Source organism: Natrix helvetica, assembly GCF_964273705.1.
Source record: "Natrix helvetica genome assembly, chromosome: 5".
In the NCBI taxonomy this organism is placed as follows: Eukaryota; Metazoa; Chordata; class Lepidosauria; order Squamata; family Natricidae; genus Natrix; species Natrix helvetica.
Window position 1 is genome coordinate 2,894,053 of NC_138551.1, and position 21,746 is coordinate 2,915,798.

A 21,746-nucleotide genomic window follows, 5' to 3' on the forward strand; every position below is an offset into this window, starting at 1 on the left:
AGTTCCTGCAACCGTTCTTCATCTGTTTTAGTCTCCAGTCCCCTAATCCTCTTTGTGGCTCTTCTCTGAATTCTTTCTAGAGTCTCCACATCTTTTCTACATCGTGGCGACTGAAACTAGATGCAGGATTCCAAGTGTGGCCTCACTAAGGCATTATAAAGTGGTATTAACACTTCACGGGATCTTGATTCCATCCCTCTCTTCATGCAGCCTAGAATTGTTTTATATTGAATATTTTTTTTTTATATTGAATATCTATTTTCACACAGGACCCCAAGCCAAAACTCATCAATGTGGAAACACAGACTCTGTTTTCCCACGAGCATCTAAATTATAATTGGAATCAGGGCTGTCCACTCTTCCATAAATTTTGCTTAAAAGGGTTTTTTTGAAATTTTGTTTTAAATCTATTGTAGAAAATAGTCTTTCTCCTCAGAGAGTGTGCTTGTTGCTGGCTTCATCATGGAACAAAACTCTTCATTGTGGGTGAGAAAAGACAACATGGGCTTGTTATCTTAGCTATCAGATTCCAAACCATCTAAAACTTTTAAAAAATCCGTGGGGGTGGATGGGTGGAGTTTTTTTAGTAGTCAGCATTTAAGATAATATTTACATTAATCTGACAAGGAAATACTTGACATTTTTCCAGTCCACGTTCAGAGTTTCCATTGTAAATTGCCATCGTCAGGTTACTTGTCTTCCTCAAGAATTTAACAACTGATAATTGCTTATTTTCATGTAATTAAAACTTGAGGAGGAATTCACGCACACTGACCTTTTGAGGGTGATCTTCCCACTGTGGAGATCTTACTCATGTTCAAAGATAAGTCTTTGTGCGTAATTATTTTGAGGGCCAAATGAGGCATTCTAATGCTTTGGCTTAGGTCAATTCAATTCAAAATAGAGCTGGAAAAGACCTTGGAGATCTTCTAGTCCAACCCCCTGCTGAAGCAGGAGACCCTTTACCATGTCAGATAAATAAACATACACACACACACACACACACACACACATATATACATATTTACATACTCCAGTACTAACTGCATCCCTGTTTGGTTTGGTGGCTGCAGTGCCTCAGATAGAAAGTCCCTACAGAGAGAGAGGAGGACAACGGAGAAGATTATAGGAAGCTCACTTCCCATCAATCAGGATGCTGCTTGTAAGTGCTATGTGCTCAGAGCTCAAAGTGTTGTTAGAGACCCCACACACCCACTTCACGGTCTCTGTTTCTGTTGCCCCCATCTGGGAGGAGGTTTCAAAGTATTTCTAGCAGGACTTTTTCCAGATTTTGGAAGAGCTTTGTTTCCTAGGCCACTGAGCAAAGCCAGCGCGTGCGCACAAATTTTTTTGCACACCGAACCGGTAGTAATGCTGGCAGGAACCCACCCCTGTTCCAGGGAAAGATTGAAGGCAAACGAAGGCCCAGGCGGAAGAAGAACCTCATGGCTTCAAAACCTAAGGGACTGGTTTGGACAAAACTCAGCAGCACTTCTTCATGTGACTGTTGACAAAAATAGGATTGCCAACATGATCGCCAACGTCTGATGACAGATATGGCACAAGAAGAAGGAAAATGCCATGCCATGCCATGCCATTCCTGTTCTGTTCTGTTCTACTAATTTCTCTTCTATATTCCAATATTCTGTTCTATTTCTATTCCATTCTGTTCTATTTCTGTTTCTATTCTATTCTGTTTTTCTATTCTATTCTTATTCATAATTCTATTCTGTTTTATTCTTTATATTTCTCTTCTATATTCCAATATTCTTTTCTGTTCTATTTCTATTCTGTTCTGTTCTATTTCTATTCTATTCTGTTTTCTATTCTATTCTTATTCATTATTCTGTTTTATTCTTGATATTTTCTATTCTATTCTTCTGTTCTATTCTAATTTCTATTCTATTTTCTATTCCTATTCTATTCTACCACAGGCCTCCCTTCCACCAGAGGGGGTCAATGAGGAGCTTCCAAGTTGCAACATAAATCCTGGATTTCTGTTTCAGGATCCAGCAACAAAGTCCAGTCTTGGAGCCTTGATTGACCCTCTATGTGGGTCCCTGGTGGGCTTCTTGGGGTGGCCTGGTCCCTCAAAGACAGCTCCTGCCTAATAGACCAGTAGCTCAGGCCTGGAGGGAGATCCCACGAATTGGGGAGGGGCACACCTCTTTCTTTTGCTTCCTCTGCTCTCTGAGCCCCCCTTTATCCCATGCCCACCATGTCGGACAGACCCCTCAAACACAGGCAGAAATCCAAGCGGTGCGCGCTCTGCGAGGCTGCCTTTCCTGGGGCTGCGGAGGGGGACCTGTGTCCTCGCTGCTCCCTGCAGCCACTTAGCCCCCCCAGCTTAGCATCAGGGGGCTTAGAGTCCCAATGGCGGGACCCCAGGGCCCCTTCCCCCTCCGCCAGCTCAGGGGAGGACCCCAAAGATCCAGATGTGGAGGAAGAGAAGGAGGAACCAGAGAGCAGGAAGGTGGACTGGGTAAGTTTGAGCTGTTGCTCTTTTTATTTTTATTTTTTAGCCTATGGCCTTGGTTCGAATCTCGTCTGCAAGATGTGGTTGTGTTTTAATGTTTTAGTTTTTCATTTTGAACCCAGAAACCGGCCTTTAATGCAAAGCGCAAAAGCTGAGCTCTGAAAATCTATGGAGATTCTCCGTCATCCAAGTCAGGATTGTCCCAAAGGTGCATTTTTTTTTTCAAGAGGCAACTGGACTTTCTGGTTTTTCTTTTGAAGATGTTTTGCTTCTCCTTCAAGATGCTTCTTCAGCTCTGACTGGATGGTGGGGAAGGGAAGGATTTTGTATTCCTTGCAGACAAAGCTGGTCGTTTGCATCCTTTGAGAGGGTCGTTGAGGCCACTTGGAGGTTTTATCTGTGTCCTCAGAGTCACCTGAGTGGTGCAAATGGGTGCAGAGCCGCCTTGGAATTGCTGAAAGGACTGTGTTGTAGAGTGGAGGTAGATGATATCATATCCCTCCTCCCCCAATTGAGACAGGGCTGATCAATTTTGACATATATGGTCTCTTGGACTCCTCTTTCAAACCAGCGCTCCTCTCCGTCCAAAAGGTGGACTTTGCAGTGTTCAAAAGAGCAGCCTAAGTTGTCTTTTAAATGCAAGATGGACTGCTGAATCTTGTCTGCAAGGAATATAAATGCTTCCATCCCCACCATCCAGTCAGAGCTGAAGAAGCTTCTTGGATGAGAAGCAAAACGTCTTCAGAGAAAAAACAGAAAGCCCAGTTGCCTCTTGAGCTCCCAAAATTTGCTCCTTTCTGTTCCCAGGGTGTAAACTACACTCCACCCTCGACTTAGCAACCATTCAAAGTGACAACGGCCCTGAAAAATGACTGTTGGCTGTTTTTCACACTTACGACCATTGCAGAATGGTCACAGATGAAAATTTAGATGCTTGGCAACTGGCATGTCTTTATGACAGTTGTAGTGTCCCCAGGTCTGGTTTTTGTGACCTTCTGACAAGCAAAGTCAAAGGGGAAGCCGGATTCACTTAACAACCACTTTGCTAACAACTGTGGTGATTCACTTAACAACTGTGGCAAGAAAGGTCATAAAATGGAGTACAACTCACTTAACAACCGTCTTTTCTCGGCAAAGGAAATTTGGGGCTCTATTGTCATCATACATTGAGGACTACCTGCGCATGCAACCTCCATGCCTGAATTTTGCACAAGTATACAGTAATATTTTTTTAAAAAAAGGAAAGATTGGGGCTTGTGCAATTCATTAAAAGATTCCTTCTGTGGCCCTTTCCCCACATCCATCCATGCATAGCAGGCACATACCACAACTTGAACGTGGATTATGTTCCAAAACCCACTTTAATTGCATTTGTATCTCTTTGATGTAATTAATAGTGATATTTACAGGAGGAATTTGGTGTGATGCATTTGGAAAAGATGCATCAATCCAAAACCTGAGCATATTTTCTGCATGAAAACAATCTGAGATCTGGTTTCTGGCAACCTATCCAGTTGAAAAGGATCTTATTGGAGGATCTGAAGAAGCTCTTTGCCTAGAGCTCTGAACTACCTGTAGGGTGTAATCGGATGGCTATTTTTACAACATTTACTGTTAGATCCTCCCATGTTATGTAGGATATCTGGCTGCCTGATATTTGCACTGAGTGCATCTAAATTTAATTGCATTCACACCTTTTTATTCTTATCATTAGTTAAATATATATTATCTTCCTATAGATGCAGTTATGGAATTGCTTTTGGATTATCTCAATATTCATTTTTTGAAAAAAGGAATTGCTGGCTGGGGAAAAATTTGAATCTTGCAAACTCATCCTCACAAAAATGATGCTTTGATTGCCAATACTTTTCAGCACATGTTGCTTCTTGCATATAGATGCATAAAAAGGCATAGGAGAAAGTTTTTAAGAAATCAAGTATTTATCCAATTATTTAATTACATGGTTTTGATTGCAGTGACTGCTAACATTCTATTTGTACCAAAAATAACGTTAGAGAACAGATTAGCAGAACCCTTTGTCAACAGTAGCTGTGAAAATATTCAAGAAATCAATATTTTAAATCTGGATGCCAAAATGGTACTATACATTCTTCATGCTGTTTTTTAAAGTGTAATGATAAGTGTATGTATTATTGCTTGACATTTTATTGTGGTAATGGTAAAACTCAGCATAAAAATATTTAAAATAAATAAAAGTATTTTATTTGGAAAAGTATTTTTTAAAGCCCCAATTGTTTCCAAGGGATTTATGTTGATCACAGGCTGCTTGGAATGCTTTAGTTTAAAATTTCGGTCCTGAACTGCAGAGGTGCTTATTTATCTTATTTACAAAAACTCAAAAGTGGAAAATGTTTTAATTTTAAAATGAGCTTTTTCCATTATAGAATTAAAAGAGCAACATCATAAAATCAACAAAACCTTGTCATGTCATTCTAGGAAAAAGCTTATTCTAAATGATTGTACTATTTATCTACAACCAGAATTAACAATTGGAAGGGACCTTAGAGGTCTTCTAGTCGAACCCCTTGCTTAACCATGGTTGCCAGGGAGACTGACTATAATTCTTATTATAGCAAATAAAATGCAGAAAGGGCAGCGTTCAGACATCGCCCAGAACCACGATTTCCTTAACCACAGTTAGTTGCAAACTGAATTTACACCCAACCTAGTGCCCTCCAGATGCCATTGCAATAGACAGTGGAGGGAACCAGATTGGGGAAGGCGCCTCCATGAGCGGGAGACCAGTTGTGGTTTCCACAGCCCCGCGGCTGGCTGGGGATGATGGGGGTTGGAATTGGAAGCCCCCACCCCGAATACGTATACAGGGATAACGTATCTCTAACGGGGAAGGCAAATTTCCAGCGGAACTTCCGGCGCCGGGGACGCCGTTTCCGCCCGGAATCTCTCGCGAGCGACGGTCCCTTTCGGTTGGGTCCGTCCGGAACCACTTCCGGTTCAGCCCAGCCCCGTTGGCAAGAGTCGGGCGTGAGCAGCCGAGGAGGGAAGACGCGCCGGGACAGGTGGGGAGGGTGATGCCGCCCCAGGAGGGGGGGGCAGGAGGAGCCCCCTTTTTTGGGGGGGAAGCAGAGCTGGTAGTGGGGGGGCTGTTTTGGGACGGGGGGACAGCAGGAGGCGGGGTGGGAGGGGTCGAAGGGGGGGTCATGGGATGGGGTGGGGGTTAAGCCCCCAGGGAGGTTGCATCAGAACTGGGGGGGGGGTCTAAAGTGGGAGGGGGGAGGACAAGTGCAGCCTTATGGGTTCAAGACTTCCAGGGGGTTTCAAAGACAGGTGCCTGGGGGGGGTGGTTTCTGGGCTGCTGCTCTTTGGGGTTATTTATAATATTGGCCGCTGTTTTTAATTCTTGTCTTTTTTCCCACTCCGCCGCTGTGAGTCATCCAGAGTCTCTGCAGCCGAGATGGGCACCCAGGTAGTCCTCGACTTATAGCCAACATTGAGACCCAAAGGAATGTTGCTAAGCGAGACAGTTGTCAAATGGGTTTTTGCCCCATTTCAGGACCTTCCTTGCCGCGGTTGTTAAGTGAATCACTGCAGCTGTTAAGCGAATCACTGCGGCTGTTAAGCGAGCAACGTGGCCGTTATTAAGTGGCTTCCCCATTGACTTTGCTTGTCAGGAGGTTGCAAAAGGGGATCGAATGAGACCCCGGGGATACTGCGACCGTCATAAATCGGAACCAGTGGTCAAGCGTCCGGATTTTGATCGTGTGGCCATGAGGTTGCTGAAGTAAGTGTGAAAATGGATCATTGCTCACTTTTGTCAGTGTTATTGTAACTTTGAATGACCAAAAGGTTGTTGTAAGTCAAGGAGTATCTTTCTTTCTTTGTTTAAGCATATGGCATATAGAGAGTCCTCAACTTACAACAGTTTGTTTAGTGACTTCAATATTACTATGTCACTGAATAAAGTGACATGGCTGTTTTTCACACTTAGAACCATTGTAATATCTCCATGATTCTGTGATCAAAATTCAGGCGATTGGTTCATATTTATGACCGTCGCTAGTCATGTGATCACGTTTTGCGACCTTCCAACCAGCCAAGTCAACGGGGAAGCCAGATTGCCAAGCATCGGAATTTTGATTACATGACTGTGGGGAATGCTGCAAACGGTCGTAAGTGTGAAAAACACTCCGTTTTTTAGTGCCGTTGTAACTTTGAACGGCCACTAAACGCGCTGTGATAAGTCGAGGACTGCCTGTGTGTGTGAGCCAAGTGTCTTGACGAGCAACAGAGCCCAAATTCACTACATAAACAGATGTTGCAGATGGGCTGCAGAGGCGTCCTTGCTCTGCTACACAGCCATTTGCAACAGGGGTGTGTGCCAAACTTTGCCCAAGGGCGTTGTGCAAAGGGCAGGAATGGTGCAGTCGGCCTCGGGGTCAGCTGGCCCAGGTGGCGTAAACAAGGGGCGCGGCTGTGCTTTGTTGGTTTTATATGACGTTGATTGTTTCGTTTTCTTTTTAATTGTGGGTTCTGCCATACATTGTGTTTTCAGTGGCTTCCTCAGCTCCTTGCGCTGTTTTCTGCTGCTGTGAGATGTTTGTTCAGTTGGTTTGCCCCATTTTATGACCTTCCTTGCCAGAGTTGTTAAGGGAATCGCCGGCGCTGTTAGTAGCACGGCGGTTAAGTCAATAATGCCTGAAGATTCTAAGTCAGGGGTGTCCAAACTTGAGAACTTTAAGACTTGTGGACTTCAACTCCCAGAATTCCCCAGCCAGCCATGCTGGCTGGGGAATTCTGGGAGTTGAAGTCCACAAGTCTTAAAGTTCCCAAGTTTGGACACCCCTGTTCTAAGTCATCCAGGTCCTGATTGTCTCAAAGGTGTTTTTTCAGGAAGCAGCTGGACTTCCTTGTTTTTTTTTCTTCGAAGACGTCGTTAAGTGAATCTAATCAGAATAGACAGTGGCGAAATTCAAATTGGTTTACTACCGGTTCTGTGGGCGTGGCTTGGTGGGCATGGCAGGGGAAGGATACTGCAAAATCTTCATTCCCACCCCACTCGGGGGCCAGCCAGAGGTGGCATTTGCCGGTTCTCCAAACTACTCAAAATTTCCGCTACCGGTTCTCCAGAACCTGCTGAATTTCACCCCCGAGAATAGAGACGGAAGGGACCCTAGAGGTCTTCTAGTCCAACCCCCTATTCAAGCAGGAGACCCGCCTAGACCACTTCAAACAAGTGGCTGTCCAATCTCTTCTTGAAAAACCTCCAGTGATGGAGCACCCACAACTTCTGGTGGCAAGCAGTTCCACTGGCTAATTGTCACTCAGCGTTAGGAAGTTTCTCCTAAATTCCAGGTTGTTTCTCTCCTTGATTCGTTTCCACCCGTTGCTTCCTCTCCTGGCTTCAGGTGCTTTGGAACACAAATCCTTGTCGCAACCTCTCAAATGCTGGAATACTGCCGTCATTTATTTATTTATTTATTTATTTGATTTCTAGACCGCCCCCTCTCCCCGGAGGGACTCGGGGCGGTATACAGGTACCAAATTAAAACCATACAAACAATAATAAATATAATTAAATATAATTAAAATCGGATTAGGTTTAGGTTTAGGTTTTATTAAATTTATAGACCGCCCCCTCTCCCTATAGGGACTCGGGGCGGTGTACAGACCATTCGTGTATAAAACAACAAAACATAACATAAAACATCAGACAAAACAACGCACACATACCGTCTGTATATACAACCCAAACTAATTAAATAATTAAAAACAATTCTAAAACCAGTTAAAACCCCAAAATTTAAAATTTAGAAAGCCATCCAGGAAGGTCAGTAGTGGGTGTTCCCTGTAAGTACAATTACAATTAGGCCAGGCCGGCTAGTCGGAACAGGTGGGTCTTGAGTTTCTTGCGGAAGGAGCGGAGATCCAAGGTGGTTCTAATATCGGGGGGGGGAGGTCGTTCCAGAGGGTTGGGCCCATCACAGAGAAGGCCCTATTCCTAGGCACCGCCCGCCCGCACTGCTTAGCGGACGGTACCCGGAGGAGTCCCTCTCTGTGAGAGCGGATTGGTCGCAGGGATGTGTGGGGTAGAATGCGATCCCGCAGGTAACTAGGTCCCGAGCCATGGAGCGCTTTAAAGATGACAATCAGCACCTTGAGACGCACCCGAAAAGCCACAGGCAGCCAGTGCAGCTCACGCAGGAAAGGTGTTACATGGGAGTACCTAGAACTCCCCATAATAACCCGCGCGGCTGCATTCTGAACCAGCTGGAGCCTTCGGGTGCATCTCAAGGGGAGCCCCATGTAGAGATTAAACTTTAGACCCCTGTACGAATTTATAAAAATTAAAAACTTAGCCTTAAGACCAACCCGTGAAATTTAAAAATACAGACTGAGGTGGGAGAGCTGGAATTAGGCCAGGCCGGCTAGATTAAACAGGTGGGTTTTGAGCTTCTGGCGGAAGGAGCGGAGGTCCGTGGTTGTTCTAATATCAGGGGGAAGGTCATTCCAGTCATGTCCCCCACTTACTCCTTCTTTTCTCTGGCTTCCCCATCGACTTTGCTTGTCGCAAAATCACGTGACTTTGGGACACTGCCGTCGTAAATTTGAGTCCGTTGTCAAGCCTCTGAATTTTAATCCTGTGATCACGGGGATGCCGGAATGGTCCTAAGTGTGAAAAGCAGTCGTGTCACTTTTTTCAATGCTGTCGTGACTTCTAATGGTCACTAATTGAACCGTTGTAAGTCAAGGACTGTCTGTACTCACTTAACATCTGCGGAGGGTTCAGCTAACAACTGGGGCAAGAAAAGTTGTGCAGTGAGGCAAAACTCACTTAACAAGCACTTTGCTTAGCGACTGAAATTTTGGGCTCAACTGTGCTCATAACTCCAGGACTATCTGTGTTGGAATCTGAACGTTCTGATCTAAACCTCCCAAGAGAAGGAAGCCAACTCCTGGTCCCGACAAAAACCACTTTTGTTCATTGACTGTGAATTCTGCTCCTTCACATCCAGCAAAGTCTTTCAAAGGAGGATTTACAACCACAGACCTTATCTGGCTTGGAGAGCTTACAGGCCGATCTCTGCAAGACTCGGCAAGGATTCTCGGAGAGTCCCGAACCAATTAAGCAAACTAATTGTCTCCTGCAAACTCCACTCCCCTTTCGCTCCTCTTTTCCCTCTGAGAGGGGCCATTCATCATCCACCTGTGGCCTTACTCCCAAGTCGACCCCTGTTCTTTAGTTGTTCCCTTTGTTTGGCAACTCTGTGCATGCGCACACTGGGAACAGGCTCCAGCTGTCCGTCTGCCCCACTGATGTCTGACTCTGAAGGCATCTGATAACTGGCATACGTCCCTGGCCCCCTCTCTGCTTCCGACACAGAGCCCTCCTCAGAGCCTTCCCCAGACTCCAGGACTGGCCCATCTTCCTCCCCAACCTCCTCGCTGTCCCAATCTGCTCCTCTGGTGGGCCACAACACTGGATCCCAGTGTGGAAAATCACATAGGAACCATGACCTCCCCAATACTGAAAGGTGCAGCTGTTAGACACCCTCCAAAGGTTCATCATATTTTGCTAAGGATGAGTAATGTTAATGAAATGTAAGAGTTTGTTAGTTCATTCTCTTCCATCCTGGTCCTTATCGGGGTTTATTTTCCCAGCTGCTGGCACAGTTGTTCCAAAAGGCTCTTTCATCGTTGCGTGCTTCGGACATACCAAGCCTGGGCGTCATTGTGTTAGTGCAGTCATGGGTATTGTGAAATCTGACAGTTGTTGGCAGAGTAGATAATCGAAGTGGCCGCTTGCACAAGCTCTTCTCCCCAACCCCTCAAGTGTGGCAGTGCTCATTTCAGGGTGTGTTTGTGGGCAGGTGAGAAAAAAATAACATAGGATCTGGGGCGTAAGGAGGAGAATTGTGTGAGATCAGAGCGCTTGTGAAATAAATAGGTTAACACACGTGAGCTCCGATTGGACCCAGATCCTAAACCCCTCCACCCCCCCACCCAAAAAAGAGGTGGGGTTAGTCAGCGGAAGGGGTTTCTCCCCAGCTCTGGTTCCAGAATTCAGGAGCATTGCATCCTTGAAAAAGCAGGGCACCCTCATAGCATGTGCCAAAAAGTGTGGGGGGAAATTGAAAAATAATTTTGTTTTACCTTTTGTGCCATGAGTTCGTGGAGAGGAAACATCAGCAGACGGCTGTACAGGGGATCCTTGACTTACATCCATTCGTTTAGTGACCGTTCAAAGTTACAATGGCGACTTAATGACTGGCTTGTAGTTATGGCGGTTGCAGTGTCCCAGGTTCACATCATCCCCTTTTGCGACCTTCCGACAGGCAAAAGCAACGGGAAAGCCAGATGCGCTTAACGGCGGTGAACAACTGCAGTGATTCATTTAGCAACTGTGCCAAGAAATGTCCTAGAATGAGGCAAAACTAACAACTGTCTCACTTAGCAACAAAAATGTGGGGCACAGTAGTGGTCGTAAGTTGAGGACTACCTATACTCTATACAGGTAGTCGTCGACTTTTGACCACAATTGAGCCCCAAATCTATGTTGCTAAATGAAGCACTTGTTAAGTGAGTTTCGCCCCACTTTATGACTTTTCTTGTTGTTAAGTGAATCATTGCAGTTGTTAAGTTAGTAACCTGGTTGTTAAGTGAATCTGGCTCCTCCCTTGAGTTTGCTTGTTCAGAAGGTCGCAAAAGGGGGATCACGTCACACACACACACACACACCACACACACACACCACACACACACACGGGACACCGCAACTGTCGTAAATGTGAGTCAGTTGTCAAGCATCCAAATGTAAATCGCTTGACGATGGGGAATACTGCACTGGTCATAAGTGCCATGCCACTTTTTTCAGTGCCGTTCTGACTTTGAATGGTCACTAAATGAACTTTGTAAGTCGAGGACTTCAAGCTTGCAGCGTTCGTAGAATCCTAGGATTGGAAGGGACCCGAGAGGTTGTCTAGTCTAACCCCCTGCTCAAGGCAGCAACCGTACACCATCCCAATCAAATGGTTTGACTGTTTTTGAAAATGGAGCACCTACAACTTCTGGTGGCAAGCAGTTCCACTGATGAGCAATTTCTCCATAGTTCTAGGTTGGATCTCTCCTTGTTTAGTTCCCACCCATTGCTTCTCATCCTGCCCTCTGGCACCCTACAGAATCCGTCCATCCCCTCTTCTTTCTGGGACGTTGTCTTAGAGCTGGAATGTCCAACCTCCGCGCCTTCAAGACCTGTGGACTTCAACTCCCAGAATCCCCCAGCCAGCAGGGAGGAATTCTGGGAGTTGAAGTCCACAAGTCTCGAAGCTGCCAAGCTTGTGCCCTCCTCTCGTCGAGTTATGCCATCATGAAGGGGTTTCTTTCACATCTGAACGTTCTCACAGTGCTTTCCTTCCGCACGAGAAATTCCACCGTCGACAGATCATAACAATCCAAGGACTAGGTGTGGGTGTTACGAAGGGCGTGTATCGTTTAAAAAAAGAAAAACTTTTACAAAGTTAGCATCTGTTCATAATCCACAAACAGAGCGTGTGATTCATCTGAAAACTCTGAAGCATTGTTTTCTGGGCTGGAACAGAAAGTCCTCCGATCTGTGACAATTCGCCATGGCCAACTCATCTCACTGCAGGGCAAGAGTTATATGTCTATGGAGTTTCTCCGTCATGCAGGCCATGGTTGTCCCAAAGGTGCTTTTTTTTCCCCCAAGAGGCAACTGGGCTTTCTTATTTTTTCTTTGGAAGACGTTTCGCTTCTCCTCCAAGAAGCTTCTTCAGCTCGGACTGGATGGTGGGGAAGGGAAGGATTGATACTCCTTGCTGACAGCTGGTCATTTGCATCCTTTGAGAGGGTCATTGAGGCCACTGTTCTGACCCGAGGCTTCCCAAGAGCATGAAGCAAACTCCTGATCCCCGCAAAAAACACTTTTTATTAATTGGCTGTGAATTCTGCTCATTCATATCTGGCAAAGTCTTTCGAGGGAGGATTTACAATCACAGACCTTCTCTGGCTTGGAGAGCTGCCAGGCCAAGATCTGCAAAACTTGGCAAGGAGCCTTGGAGAGTCACGAACCAATTGAGCGAACTAATGGTCTCCTGCAAACTCCACTCCCCTGTCGCTCCTCTTTCATTCCCTCTGGGAGGGGTCATTCATCATCCACCTGTGGCCTTACTCCCAAGTCAACTTCTGTTCTTTAGCTCTTCCCTTCATCTGGCCACTCTGTGCATGCACACACTGGGAACAGGCTCCAGCTGTTCTTCTGCCCCACTGATGTCTGCCTCTGAAGGCAGCTGATAACTGGCATATGGCTCTGGCCCCCTCTCTGCCTCCAACACAGAGCCCTCATCAGAGCCTTCCCCTGACTCCAGGACTGGCCCAGGTTCCCCCCCAACCTCCTCACTGTTCGAATCTGCTGCCAGCTCCGCTTGCCACTGGCAGGCCACAACAGCCAACGTGGAGGTTTGTTTGTGTTCTCAGAGTCACCTGAGTGGTGCAAATGGGTGTGGATCCTTCTTGGAACTGTGAAAGGACCATGTTATGGACAGGAGATAGATGATTTCGGTGAGGTTCCATGCCCCTTTGCACTAAGGTGACTCTCAGGACACAGATCAACATCCAAGTGCCTGAGCGACTCTCTAAAAGGATGCAAACGACCAGCTGTCTGCAAGGAGGATCAATCCTTCCGTCCTCCACAATTCAGTCAGAACCGAGGAAGCTTCTTGGATGAGAAGCAAAATGTCTTCTGGGGAATGGAAGTATATATATTCCTTGCCGACAGCTGGTCATTTGCATCCTTTTAGAGGATCGTTGAGGCCACTTGGAGATTTAGCTGTGTTCTTAGGGTCAACAGAGTGGTGCAAATGGGGGTGGAGCCTTATTGACATCGCCTGTTTCCAGTCTACAACACGGTCCTTTCAGCAGCTCCGAGAAGGCTCCACACCCATTTGCACTACTCAGGTGACCCTGAGGGCAGAGATAAAACCTCCAAGTGGCCTCAGCGACCCTCTCAAAGGATGCAAACGACCAGCTGTCTGCAAGGAGCATCAATCCTTCCGTTCCCCACCATCCAGTCCGAGCTGAAGAAGCGCCTTGGAAGAGAAGCGAAACGTCTTCAAAGAAGACAAAATAAGGAAGTCCAGTTGCCTTCTGAAAAAAGCACCTTTGGGACGACAGGAGGTACACTAAAATCAAAGGAATGGTAGCATGCAATCCTTACAGAAAGTATGCAAAAAGAGGGACAGAATGAAATGCGAAGGGCAAACATTAAGATAAGTTTGATTTGTCTCAAAATAATGACGTAGAATTTTTCAATTGCCCCTCAGCGAGTTGGCTGCGGTGAGTTCCCCCGTTCCCCTCCTATCTACAGGATATCCATGTTTGGGACTTGCCTGTCCTGGTCTGGGAACAATTTCCTGACGGGCATTATGTAGAACAAGCATTTCCTTCCCTCCCAGCTGGCAAATCAAATTGCAGAAGTTTTCCCACCAAGGTAGTCCTCAACTTACGACCAGGATTGAGGCCAGAATTTCCATTGCTAGGCGAAACATTTGTTAAGTGAGTTTTACCCCGTTTTATGACCTTTCTTGCCCTGGTTGTTAAGCGAATTGCAGCAGTTTAATGAGCGACAACGGTCGTTAAGTGAATCCAGCTATTGACCCTGCTTGTCAGAAGGTCGCAAAAGGGGATCACTTGACCCCCAAGGCACCACGACCCTCGTAAATACAGGTCAGTTGCCAAGCCCCCAGATTTTAATCACGGGGCCCTGAGGAACGCCACAACGGTCGTAAACATGGACAACGATCCTACGTCCCTTTTTTTCCCCAGGGCGGTTGTAACTTCGTTGTAACGGACTGTTGTATGTTAAGAGCTACCTGTATAAAACGGATTTTCAGACTTCTGAATCGCAGCGTTGTTAAGCGAATCGGCATTTCCCATTGGCCTTGCTGAACAAACGGTCGCAATAGGGGATCGCCCGACCCCAGGACGCTTCAACCGTCCTAAATACAAGTCCTAAATCAAAACTTGTTCCCGTGACTGGATGCTGCAGTGGTCATTAGTGGGAGGGAAACGGTCATAAATCGCCTTCTTCACTTCCGTTGTATCTTCAGACGGTCACTAAACGAATGGGTGTAATTCGAGGACTACCTGTGAACTTTTGCCCAAGCTTTTACAGTGCTAAAATAAGCAGAGGTGTCCTACTTGCAGTTTTGGCCTGATTGCTGGGTTAGGAGAAGAAGAGGAAAAAAATCCCATATTTATTGTCCAGTATCGCCTGGGCAGCTGATTTTCCTGCCACTCGAGCAGAGACAAACAATCTTGTGTGTCAAAATCCCCTCCCTCCCTCCTTGCCCCACGTCTCCCGACCGTCGTGCCAGGAGGCCCGTTGCCAGCCTGCTCCATTGGCGTTGAGTCAGGCAGCCGGCCAGCTGGGCACTGCCCCTTTCCCTTCCGCCGCTCTCTGAGCTTTCGGGAGGTCTTAATTCTTCTGCTTGGATCCTCCAGGTGTTTCCAGCCGATCTGCCAGAGGCGATTTACGGGATGGATCCCCAGATCTCGGCCAGGCTGAACTCCAGGAAGAGGAGGAAAGAAGGAGGGGGTTCCAACGGGGCCACGGAGTCGGACGGCATCCCCTTAAAGCTGCCCCGCAACTGTTTTGTAAGTTGGGAAAGGCCCGAGCGAGGATGGCAGGCAAGGAACAGCGGGTGGACTTCAACTCCCAGAATGCTCAGAAAGTGGGTGGGTTTCAACACCCAGAATTCTAGGCTGGGCTGGGGAATTCTGGGAGTCGAAGTCCACCCACTTTGAAGTGTCTGAGATTGACAAACGCTGTTCTAGGGTGACTCAGTCCCTCTGTCTCTGCTGGGAAAAATCACACTTGTTAATTGCAGTCGTTCTCTCTGTTTCTACCCCAAATTCAGATCTTGCAGGCATCTTTGGTTGGCACAAGCCTCCTCTTCCTTTATGATTTAATTTAATTTTTTTATTTAATTTTCATTGTAATTTATTGTTTTTATTTTGCTTATTTTTTATTTTGCTTAATTTTTATTTTATTTCACTTTTTTATTTAATTTTCATTTTAATTTCTTGTTTTTATTTTGCTTATTTTTTATTTTGCTTAATTTTTATTTTTACTTTTTTATTTAATTTTCATTTTAATTTATTGTTTTTATTTTGCTTATTTTTTATTTTGCTTAATTTTTATTTTATTTCACTTTTTAATTTAATTTTCATTTTAATTTATTGTTTTTATTTTGCTTATTTTTTATTTTGCTTAATTTTTATTTTATTTCACTTTTTAATTTAATTTTCATTTTAATTTATTTTTTTATTTTACTTATTTTTTATTTTGCTTAACTTTTGTTTTATTTAATTTCCATTTTAATTTATTGTTTTTATTTTATTTATTTTTTATTTTGCTTAATTTTTATTTAATTTAATTTAATTTTTTATTTAATTTCTATTTTAATTTGTTTTTATTTTACTTATTTTTTTATTTTGCTTAATTTTTGTTTTATTTAATTTCCATTTTAATTTATTGTTTTATTTTACTTGTTTTTTACTTTGCTTAATTTTTATTTTATTTGTATTAAATTTTAATTTTTTATTATATTTATTTTACTTATTTTGTTTTTTTATTTATTTCAATTTTTATTTTTATTAACATGTATTTATTTTTATTTTATTTTTGTTTCCTGTTCTTTTATTTATTTTTATTTCACTTTATTATTTTTATATTTCATTTCACTCCCAATTTTTTATTTTGATTTCCTTCTGCTTTTTTAATTCTTATTTTATTGTAATTTTTATTTTGATTTGATTGTTTGAATTATTTATTGTATTTGTTTATTTTATTTTATTTTTTAAATTTATATTCCCCACCCGTTTTGTTTCAAAACGACTTTGGCCGGCTTTAATCACATATTAACACATATCCCTCCCAGCTGCCTCTTTCTCCTACCAACACCTTACCCTATCTGTGGGGAGAAACATCTGCTCTCAAACCACAGTTTTTAAACCTTGCAGTCAGAAGTATTTTTAATCTTGAACTCATCACGAAAGGTCGCAGCCAAATATTGTGCCCTGCGTGAGAATTTCAGCATCGCAGCAAAGATCACTGCCAGTTCAGCTTCAGCATGTGTGTGTGTGTGTGTGTGTGTGTGTGTGTTGTATTTGTGCTGATAAATATATATATATATGTGTGCCGATAAATAAATATGTGTGTGTGTGTGTGTGTGTGTGTGTGTTGTATTCGTGCTGATAAATATATATATATATATATATATGTGCTGATAAATATATATATATGTGTGCCGATAAATAAATATGTGTGTGTGTGTGTGTGTGTGTTTGTGCTAATAAATAAATAAAGGGAGATTAATATAGATCCATTTCAAGCTATTTAGCTCTCATCAGCTAGCCATACCCTTACTGGGATTCGAACCTGGGCTCTATTACATATTAGGCAGATGTATTAGCCACTAAGCCCTAATCTGCCTGATATGTAATACAGCCCAGGTTCGAATCCCAGTAAGGGTATGGCTAGCTGATGAGAGCTAAATAGCATGAAATAGATCTATACTAGTCTCCCTTTATTTATCAGCACAAATACAACACAAGTATAAAAAGGCAACATTAAACATGGTTTTCTGCCTGGATGGTCTCCTGCAGTGAGCCGATAGACAGAAAGGGGGAGTAGTGAGTTCCCTCCCATATTTGGGCATACCAGGGGTTGTAACACAAATACATACATATATATACACCTAGAATTGTTTTAAAGTGGAGATGATATAATAAAAGTTTCTAAAGTTTGCCAAGTTTAATTCGGGGGGACTTCAACTCCCAGAATTCCCCCAGCCAGCATAGCTTACTCTCTTGTCATCCCTTCCTCTGCAATCTCTCCACTTTATAGAGGATAAGAGAAAAAGAAACAGGCCAGTTGTGGGTTTCTGCTGGTCCTAACCGGTACGGGCATACCGGTAGTGGCCTGGGGCAGCTGAGAGCATACCGGTACGGTGGCTCTTTTGGCTCGCCCACCCGCCCGCGCTCTATAGCTGTATAGGCTCGTGCATGGACAGACCGCGATCAGCCTACCGGTAGCGATGGTAAGAGCAACTCACCACTGAAACACGCGTGGCTGACTGGGGAATTCTGGGAGTTGAAGTCCACACGTCTTAAAGTTGCAAAGCTTGAAAAACACAGCTGCAGGATGAATTCCACACTAAAATATGCTACAATCCTTCCATAATCCCTGCCCCGAATCCCCTTTTCCTAACCTTTATGAATGTCGGATAAAGTCATATTTTTTTTCTGATTTATTTTTTTCTTGGGTTTTATTCTTTCAATCCAGGGCCTACGAGACCCAGCACCGTTTTCCGATGAGCTGGAAGTGGATTACAGCAAGCCCTACACCCGAGTCACATTTGAGGAGGCCACGAGAGGGACGCCGTGTAAGTGCTTATCCATCCGACGAAAACCAAGGACCAGCAATTACTTTACAGGACTTGTTATAGTCCTCGACTTACAACGTGACCCTTCAAAGTTGCAAGAAGTGACTTGCGACCGTTTCTCTCACAGGCCATTGCGGCATCCCCATACTCACGCGTTCAAATGTTTGGCAAACGATTCACATTTATGACGGTTGCGTTTCCTTTGGCCCGATTTTACGACTTTTCTTGCCGCCGTTGTTAAGCGAAATCACTGCAATTCAGTTAGTCACACGGCCGTTAAGTGAATCCGGCTTCCCCCTTTGCTGGTCGGAAGGTCGCAAGAGGGGATCATGTGACCCCCCGGGACACTGCGGCCGTCATAAATATGAATCCGTTGCCAAGCGTCTGAATTTTTGACCACGGGGATACCCCAAAGGTCATAAGCGTGAAACACTGTCATAAAGTCACATTTTTCAGTGCCGTTGTCCCTTTGAACAGTCACTAAATGAAAGATTGAAAGTCAAGGACGATGTGTGCTTCCAGTTTTCGGCAAAACCAGCCCCACAGGGAGGCATTGCCTCAGTTAACGACCGTGGCATTAACAATCTCCATGAAGATTCTATAATCAGGGTGGTTACATCGACATTTTGCAACCATCCTGACTTAATGACGCTAACAGGCAGGCTCCCTTATGGTCATAAGTCGAGGTCCTGTGGGCCAGCAGAATAACTGGGATTTTTAAAAATCTGAAAAAAATGGGAAATAAACAGGGTTTTTCCCCCTTTTTTTTCCCCAAACGGCTTTGGGGAAAAAATTTTCCCCCCAATTTTCCCAGTTTTTTTTTTTTCCCCAGGCCGTCCCATCTCAAGTTCTACATAAACTTTTGGAAACTGAGAAGGTGGCTCTAGAGGTTAAACTCCTTCAGTTTTGGCAGCTGTTAGAAGAACTTTTCTGACAGCTGAGATTTAAGGGGGGGGAGGAAAGTAACTCCAGCCCAGCCTGGAAATGTCAGGATCACAAGTTAAAGGACATTTGCAGCCCCCACCTCCCAAGGTTTTTCTAGCACTGATGATGTTACCTACTTGGGTCATGAAACGTCTGCAAGAAAACCACCAAGGTCAGAGAGCACCAAGGACCCCACAGTCGTCTTCCTCCTCCTCCTTCTCCTTTGTAAACCCCACTCACTTCCAGCACTGATATTGCTACCTAATTGGGTCATGAAATGTCTGCAAAAAACCCACAAACCTCAGAGAGCCCCAAGGATTCCACAGTTGCAATCTTCCTCCACTCCACACACCCACTCCCTTTTAGCACTGATAATGTTGCCTAGCTGGGTCATGAAATATCTGTAAAAAAACAGTGAAGCTCTTAGAGAGTCCCAAGGACTTCACAGTCTTTCTCCTCCTCCTCCTCTCCCTCTCCATACACCCCTCTCCCTTCCAGCACTGATGATATTACCTGCCTGGGTAATAAAACGTCCTCAAGAAAACCACCAAGCTCAAAGAGCACCACAGACCCTTCAGTCTTCCTCCTCCTTCTCCCCACGCCCTTCTATCACTGATGATGTTACCTAGTTGGGTCATGAAACGCCTGCAAAGAAACCACCAAGCTCAGAGAGCACCCAGGACCCCACAGCTCAACCCTGAGCTACTAGGATTCTCTTCCCCTTTTGTGTGCCTGTTACACCTCGTGTGCTCTATACTGTCTGTTGCCATTCAGATTCTACTCGGGGGGGGGGGGGGTAGCGAGGGGTGTTTCATGGGCCCGAAGATGGCAGTGACTGCATCCAAGCAGCATCCATGCCCTGGCATCTGTCACCTCACACTTCCAGACTGGCTATCAGTCCCACTCCTGACACAAATATTTCTGCCCGAGCTTTACACAGTTGCAGTGTGTGGAAGTTTAGAAGAGCCCGTTGGCTTTGCTCGATGCTGCCGTTGCAAGACTCTCCCGGATCCTTCCTGCCACTTCTACGCTTAGGAAGTTGGGATCACGGGACAGAGAGGCTGAAGGCGCCCTCGTCTTAACAGTTTGTTTAGCGACTGTCCAAAGTTACAACAGCACTCAAATAGGCGACTTAGGACCGTTGCTCACACGTACGACTCAGAGGCGGTATTCAGCCAGTTCTGATTGGTTCTAGCAAAACGGTAGCGGAAATTATTATTTTTTAATTAAAAGTTTTAATAAATTTTGCAAATATTGCCCCCTCACCTTCCCTCCCTCCCCCCAACCTCCCAGAGCAAAATACAGGGTATAAACATTTAACAATCATATGCTAACATAAGCTAACTGAATTCGACATCCTACCTCCTCTTGTGCCTTAATTCCCCTTTTGTTATGCTAACTTTAGGTAAGTTGTAACATTCCTTATTCCTTCACTCATAAGCTAATTTCCGGTAGCGGAAATTTTGAGTAGTTCGGAGAACCGGCAAATGCCGCCTCTGGCTGGCCCCGCCCCCATCTATTCTCCGCCTCCCGGGTTCCAGCTGATCGGGAGGGAATGGGGATTTTGCAGTATCCTTCCCCTGCCACCAAGCCACACCAGGCCCACCAAGCCACGCCCACAGAACCGGTAGTAAAAATAAAATGAATTTCACCACTCATGCAAAGGTATGGCAAAGGTATTCAGGAAGGTGTGAGGAGAGGAGGAGGAGGAAGAGGAAACGAGTGAAGGAAAGGGAGGGAGGAGGGGAGGAGAGGTGGTATTCAGCAAGTTCTGACCAGTTCTGGAGAACCGGTAGCGGAAAAATTGAGTAGTTTGGAGAACTGGCAAATATGCCTCTGGCTGGCCTCGCCCCCCATCCATTCTCTGCCTCCTGAGTCCCAGCTGATCAGCTGAGTCTTCTTCTGTTGCCCTGTACGGGGGAACGGAGCTGGAAAGCGGGTTGGTGGGGTGGGGAGGGAATGGAGATTTTGCAGGACCCTTCCTCTGCCACGCCCACCAAGCCAAATTTTTTGGAATGCCACCCCTGTTACGACCTTTGCTGCATCCCCACGATCAGATGGGGATCAAAATTCAGCCTTGAGTTGTGTACATTGCTACGCCCCTGGCTTTGCTCGTCAGAAGGTCGGCAAAAAGGATCACACAGCAACGGTCATAAAGTATGAAATGAGCCTCTGAGTTTCGATCCCGTGACCATGTGGATGCTACAATGGCCGTAAGTGTGAAAAACTGTCATAAGTCCCTTTTTTCAGTGCCTAACTTTGAATGGTCTTTAAATGAGCTGTTGTAAGTCGAGGACTGTCTGTAATTGTTCTCACTGTCAGGAAATTTCTCCTCAGTTCTAAGTTGCTTCTCTCCTGGATTAGTTTCCACCCATTGCTTCTTGTTCTACCCTCAGGTGCCCTGGAGAATAGTTTGACTCCCTCTTCTTTGTGGCAACCCCTGAGATATTGGAAGACTGCTATCATGTCTCCCCTGGTCCTTCTTTTCATTCAACTAGACATACCCAGTTCCTGCAGCCGTTCTTCATGTGCCTTTGCATATAGAATAGAATAGAATAGAATAGAATACAATAGTAGAGTTGGAAGGGGCCTTGGAGGCCTTCTAGTCCAACCCCCTGCCTAGGCAGGAAACCCTATACCGTTTCGGACAAATGGCTCTCCAACATCTTCTTAAAGACTTCCAGTGTTGGGGCATTCACAACTTCTGGAGGCAATTTCTGTTCCACTGATTAATTGTTCTAACTGTCAGGAAATTTCCCTCTTAGTTCCATTGCTTCTCTCCTTGATTAGTTTCCACCCATCGCTTCTTATTCTGCATTCAGGTGCCTTGGAGAATAGTTTGACTCCCTCTTCTTTGGGGCAACCCCTGAGATATCGGAAGGCTGCCATCACCTTCCTTCGAT

General features: G+C 45.0%; 1 protein-coding gene across 2 annotated transcripts in view; it reads left to right on the forward strand.

The window, feature by feature from the left end:
• Nucleotides 1–21,746, forward strand: part of PCYT1A (phosphate cytidylyltransferase 1A, choline) — a 43,661-nt gene that overhangs the window by 11,306 nt on the left and 10,609 nt on the right. The window contains exons 1-3 of one of the 2 annotated variants that reach the window (XM_081956130.1): nucleotides 5,387–5,517; nucleotides 14,975–15,127; nucleotides 17,820–17,919. In XM_081956130.1, coding sequence (XP_081812256.1) covers nucleotides 15,011–15,127; nucleotides 17,820–17,919 — 217 coding nt within the window. In that variant the 5' untranslated portion in view covers nucleotides 5,387–5,517; nucleotides 14,975–15,010. Of the gene's footprint in view, nucleotides 1–5,386; nucleotides 5,518–14,974; nucleotides 15,128–17,819; nucleotides 17,920–21,746 lie in introns of those variants that run through there. The other variant, XM_081956131.1, reaches the window with a different exon arrangement.